General features: G+C 34.4%; 1 protein-coding gene across 2 annotated transcripts in view; it reads right to left on the reverse strand.

The window, feature by feature from the left end:
* The window catches only part of lsp1a (lymphocyte specific protein 1 a), a 29,692-nt gene extending 25,278 nt beyond the window's left edge, over nt 1-4,414 (reverse strand). For both annotated transcript variants that reach the window (XM_016576564.1, XM_016576565.1), the window contains exon 1: nt 4,223-4,414. In XM_016576564.1, the coding sequence (XP_016432050.1) occupies nt 4,223-4,329 (107 nt within the window). In that variant the 5' untranslated portion in view covers nt 4,330-4,414. The remainder of the gene's footprint in view (nt 1-4,222) is intronic.
* Nucleotides 4,415-6,564: the final 2,150 nt, after the last annotated feature.

Consider the following 6,564-nt stretch of genomic DNA (forward strand, 5'->3'; position numbering starts at 1 on the left):
TTCCGAAGATGAACGAAGGTCTTACGGGTTTAGAACGACATGAGGGTGAGTAATTAATGATAGAATTTTCATTTTGGGGTGGAGTAACCCTTTAAGGATTCATCTGTATTTAATTTAGAATTTAGTGTTTGATAAATGTATTCAGTTTCTGTATGTTTCCTACTTGCTGAAGGGCACAGGTACAGTGGGTACGGAAAGTATTCAGACCCCCTTAAATTTTTCACTCTTTGTTATATGTTCTGTATGTTGTTTCAGGGTTGGCATCATCTGAGGTCCTCTGAGGGGTTGGCATCATCTCTTCTCAGGTGTTCTGGATAGATTGTAAAAAGATTGTTTAAAGTTCACTTAAATTAGAAGTTATTTTAAGTAGTCTAATAAATGTTCAAATTGATAGCTTTGTAATGTCGAATGCTAATCAATGGTTAAATATCAGGGGGAAAAACTATTTCATAGAGACATCAGAGTGATACTGGCCTTCAGTCATATAAAAATAGGCCATTATATAAATATTAAAGATATACTGTCTTTATGTTGTTTATACATTAATTTGAAGATTGAATGTGAAATTCTTGCAATGTAAAAGTATTTTTAAAAACTTTAATGTTAGGTGGGATTAATCGCAATTAATTTCAGAAAAATCGTTTTTTTCGATTGACATCACTAATTTCTACATAAAATCAAAGCGTGGAAATCGTTTATTACCGTATTCAAACAATAAATGACGTTTTGGCGCTCTTTTGTTTGGCGCTCTTTAACTCGCGCCTCGAGTTTAAACAGCAGCGTGAAGCACACGTGAACGACCATCTCTTCCATTTTACTTCTGGTTATTGTGCGAATGAAACATTGAATGAAAAGAAAGGTATGTTAAAAGGGTATGTTACAACTTACTGAAATGCATGAGCTCTCACATAATCGCCTAAACGGTGTTTTAGCCGCGAAAAGACATCATGTGTAGCCTACACGTAACGCGATGTTACTTCAGCAAAGTCATTCAATCCTATTAATAAGCTAGAAAACAGAATGTTACAGTAAATCATATCCCTAAATGTATTATTAAATAGTTATATGCACAAAATAAGATTTAGGTATTGTAGAGGAAATTTCTACCACAGCATCCAGAGGTTGAAAAAACACCTACAATTTATGCAATTGGTGCCAGCTGCAATTGCAAAAACACTCACATCCATTTTAATGTGTTCGGTTTTTTCATCTCGGACTAAAATGGGAAGGGTAAAAAAGTTCCTGCTGTACCACCTTTTTCTTAACTTTACTCTTTTCTGATCTTCTTTGCATGAAAGAACAAATCATTGTTCTTAATTGAAACCATTTAAATGTTCCCTTTTGTTCTCGTTTACAGGGAAGCAAGTCCTTGTTTTGTGTTTGTTTACAGGGAAGCATATCCTGCTCTTTGAGATCTAACTGATGGATGCTGTTATTTGCTCCTCTCTCATTTTGTATCTGCATTGAAGGGCAGCTGTGAGGTTTATTGACTCTGCCAGTCAGATGATGTCATCTTAACGACAGATTTAAAGAGCGAAGGAGAGTTATTTTCCCAGGCATGTTAGTATCTTCCTGCTGTCAGTGTGTGGTCGCATCACTGCAAACCTCACATATGTTTCCCAGTGTTCCCTGAACGGCTGACGACATTTCAAAGCGCTGATCTAAGCTGTGGAAAGTGCTGCATTATGAATCATGAGATCTGAAATATCTGTAATTGTGTCATTTAATGGAAGAGCTCTAAAAATGATTTATTTCTTAGCACACTACAAAAAGAGAGAATCGATTCATAAGTGACTGCATCCAATTCAGATAAATTAACTTTCCTGTTAAAAATCTACAAAAAGTTAATGTATTTACATTATGGGGAGAGTGGGGTAAGATGTGCCATCTCTTTATTCAGATCTAAAAATGTGTTTCATACATGTTGATGAACTGATAAAATTTAAATTAGAGATCTAACTGATGGATGCTGTTATTTGCTCCTCTCTCATTTTGTATCTGCATTGAAGGGCAGCTGTGAGGTTTATTGACTCTGCCAGTCAGATGTCATCTTAACGACAGATTTAAAGAGCGAAGGAGAGTTATTTTACCAGGCATGTTAGTATCTTCCTGCTGTCAGTGTGTGGTCGCATCACTGCAAACCTCACATATGTTTCCCAGTGTTCCCTGAACGGCTGACGACATTTCAAAGCACTGATCTAAGCTGTGGAGAGTGTGGCATTAAGAATCATGAGAACTGAAATATCTATAATTATGTCATTTAATGGGAGAGCTCTAAAAATGGTTTATTTCCAAGCACACTTCAAAGAGAGAGGATAGGTACATAAAATTCAAATAAATTATCACTTTATCAAAAAAAAAAAAAAAGTGAAATATGAATTTTGAATATGAAATGATTGATTCTCTGTATTTTTATGGCCCAGGAATAGACACTTGTTCTCATTTCAGTTAATTGATTGATATATACGCGTACAAACCATGTGTTTCTCATTGCCTATAGAGAATATCCTCAGTGGCACATCTTACCCCCACCCCCCATATACTTCTCTAAATACTCTTGTAATGCTTACCTAAACATAACACAGTGCCCTCAGTGTTTATTCTACTCTGCTGCCTAAAACCTTCGGAAAAGCACACTGCCACAGGGACGGTAAAGTTTATTCACCCTTTCGGTCAAACGGCTAAACCCCCTGCATTCCAGCAGCTCTTATCAGAGTATTGTAAATAGAAGAGCGGCTTACGTAAAGTCCATGGATCAGGGGGTCATGGCTTAGTCCACAATGAGAGAGAGACCTTTCGAGCAAGTTAAAAACAATGGTGTGAAATTTTTACGTTACAGAATCAATACCACAAAGCTAAAAACTGACAGCCTGCCAAATCTACAGTGGGAGAAAAATGCCATACAAAACAGTTTTCGTTCAGAAATTGCTAGTATGGAAGCTTGTTTCCACCAAAGGATAAAAACGTTTTTTTTTTTTTTTCACAATTGCAAGTTTATATCTTACAATTTTTACTTTTTTCTCAGAATTGTGTGAATTCTTTTTTTTCTCAGAATTCCAAGTTTACATCTCACAATTCACAATTTTTCTTTTTTTTTTCTTTTTTGGCTTCAGAATAAATAGTGAATTTCTATCTCACAATTCTGACTTTTTTCTCGAAATTGCAAGTTTATGTCTCACAATTCAGACTTTTCTTCTCAGAACTGCAGTTTATATTTGCAGTTGTGAGATATAAACTCGTTTTTTTTTCTCCGAATTTTGACTTTTTCTCAGAATTGTGAGTTTACATAATAGTGAATTTTTGCTATCTTTGTTTATTTACAACTTTGATTTTTTTTATTTTTTTTGTTATTTTGGAAAGGTTTTTATCAGCTGGCTTTGCGGTAAGTGTCAGTTTGACATATTGTGTGTATACTGTACAATCTGCAGGCATTGTAATGGTTTTCAAAATACTGTGACAAGCGTATACAAAATATTGTATACGCAGCGTCGTAATTGATGTATCCGGTATGTGTCTAAGCAAACCACACAATGGTTCTGATGAATGTAGGCCGTTAATAGAGAAAGCAGCTTGCTGAGTGTGAGAAAAGGCTGTTTTTGGCAGCTCTGAAAAGCCTTGGGGATTCATTTATTGTCAAGTTTATTAGTTTACTAGTGAATTGTGAGAATATTCATACTGTTTGGTTTATATATTCATATTGATGCTCCACAAACCCATTTTAAACTAATAAAAACAAAAATGTGATTTAATTTTTCATGATTAAAAATAATATAAATATAATATAAATCAATAATATAAAATAATTATAATAAATGTTCATAAAAAATATCATTTACAAAAGATATGATTAGCAGTTTCCTTCATGTATATGCAAAGTTTAAACTACAATCTTAATGTTTAATGTCAACTGCCCCAAAACAGACACCTTCATTACTCAAATGCAAAAAGTTCCGGTCTTCCCATAACAAAGAATGACAGGTTCTTAAAGAACACAACATGGCATTGAAATATATGCTGTGGTGTCATATAGTGCATTAAATATTAGCATGAATCCCTTTCATTTCAAACAAGAATAACCAATGTTGTATCATTACCCATAAAACTGACATTAGCAATTGCAAAAGAACAAAGAAAACAAAACATACGCCCATCATCACACCTGAGATCCCATCTGCAAGCCTTAAATGATTTGATGCGAAAGTCTGGCACACAAAGTCCTCACCTCAGGAGGTTCTGCAAGCCTTGCTTGCTGGAGCTTCGTCTCATGATTGCACTTGATATTGTTCTTTCTTCTCCGAGCTTGGAATTCTTGGAAGTTTTGTATTCCATGGAATCTGATTCACAAATGCTGACGTTCTCTTTCCTCGGACACTCAAGCTTTTGAGGAGAGATCCACGCGGCACTCGGTCTGGTTTCAGAGACTGGCTTTAGTCACACTCTGTCCCCTCCTCCTCTCCTCCCTCTGTTTTTTTTTTCTCTTTCCTGCATGTGGTTCTCATTGAGAGAGCTCAGACCATAACCTAAAATCTTTTCCCCCTCCTTTTCCCTCTTTTCCAGGGTCATGTGGCCGTCCCAGGGAAAAATGTAAGTTGATACCCCCCACCCCATGCTATGAATCCAGCCCCCCACAAGACCCCCGTCCCAAACCCAGAACTCAGCCTTTCTTTGACAGTGTTTACATTGGTAACAAAGCTCTCAGACATGCTTACAAACAAACTTCGGCAAGCATTTTGATACGTCCCATTGTTTGTCTCCTATACCTGCCGTATTAATCATACTAGATGACACTTACACTACCGTTCAACAGTTTGAGGTCAGTGAGATTTGTTTTTTTTTTAAGAAAGATTTTAACATGTTTATTCATCAAGGATGCATTTAACTTATCAAAAGTGACAGAAAAGATGTTTATAATGTTACAAGAAAATTATATTTCAAATAAATGCTGTTCTTTTGAACTTTGTTTACGTCAAACCGGAGGAAAAGATTTTTATACATTTTTAAATATTACGCGGTTTGTTTTCAACATTAATAATAATCAGAAATGTTTCTTGAGCAGCAAATCAAAACCTGAGGAAAACATTTTTATGGTTTCCAGAAAAATATTACGCGGTTTGTTTTCAGCATTAATAATAATCAGAAATGTTTCTTGAGCAGCAAATCAGCATATTAGAGTGATTTCTGAAGGATCATGTGACACTGAATACTGGAGTAATGATGCTGAAAATTCAGCTTTGTGTCACAGGAATACATTATATTTTACAATATATTGACATAGAAAACAGTTATTTTATATAGTAATAATATTTCACAATAATATTGTTTTACTGTATGTTTGATGAAATAATACAGCCTTGGTGAACAGAAGAGACTTCTTTCAAAAATATTACAAAATCTTACCCAACCCCAAACTTTTTATATAGTAATAATATTTCACAATATTATTGTTTTACTGTATGTTTGATGAAATAATACAGCCTTGGTGAACAGAAGAGACTTCTTTCAAAAATATTACAAAATCTTACCCAACCCCAAACTTTTGAATGGTAGTTTTATGTATTTCTTCAAATTTGGCCACTTCATGCATTTACACTACATTTACATTTATGATTGATGTTTTTCTATCCAAAGCGACTTACAGTAGACGAACAAAAGAAATGTGTCAAGGAGTCACATCATGCCTTTAATGACTCTGACATTAATTTATATATTTAATTGTTTTACTCTTGTTCCAAACCCAGGCTTTCAAATGAAGATAAATATTTAGGATAAAAACTTATTTGTGACCCTGGAGCACAAAACCAGTCATAGCAGGGGTATATTTGTAGCAATAGCCAAAAAATTGTATTGGGCCAAAATTATCGATTATTCTTTTGTGTCAAAAATCAGTAGGATATTAAGTATAGACCGTGTTCCATGAAGATGTTTTGTCAATTTCCTACCATAAATATATCAAAACTTAATTTTTGATTAGTAATATGCATTGCTAAGAACTTCATTTGGACAACTTTAAAGGTGATTTTCTCAATATTTTGATTTTTTTTCCTACCCTCAGATTCCAGATTTTCAAATAGCTGTATCTCGAACCAAATATTGTCCTATCCTATGATAGATGATGTACTATTGACCCTTATGACTGGTTTTGTGGTCCAGGGTCACATATAAAATGTGAGATGCAATAATACCTTTTAGCAAGACAAAGCATGAGAAGTTTTCCATTTTTTTATGAGCGACTACGTGGAATGTTTATTTGTTAATGATCTAAAAATGGTGAAAACACAATAAATTATGACCAATCACAGAACATAAATATTAGATTTCCCTAATTCATTCACCTTATTGAACTCTATACTCCTGAAACAAAATATTTCTTGATACTTAAATATAATTAAAGGTGAAGTGTGTCATTTTTCCATTGATTGGTCAAGCAGACTGTCTTCATCCAGTGTTATGTTGGGTCTCTCAAACAAACAGAGCAATGTGAGCAATGTTCCAGAGACGCAGTGTTTACACTTTTCAGGAAATCAACCTACAAATTGCTTATTTATAGTTTTTATAGTTTTTTAA

The sequence above is a fragment of the Sinocyclocheilus rhinocerous genome, unplaced genomic scaffold (genome assembly GCF_001515625.1).
Source record: "Sinocyclocheilus rhinocerous isolate Xijiao unplaced genomic scaffold, SAMN03320098_v1.1 scaffold954, whole genome shotgun sequence".
Classification (NCBI taxonomy): Eukaryota; Metazoa; Chordata; class Actinopteri; order Cypriniformes; family Cyprinidae; genus Sinocyclocheilus; species Sinocyclocheilus rhinocerous.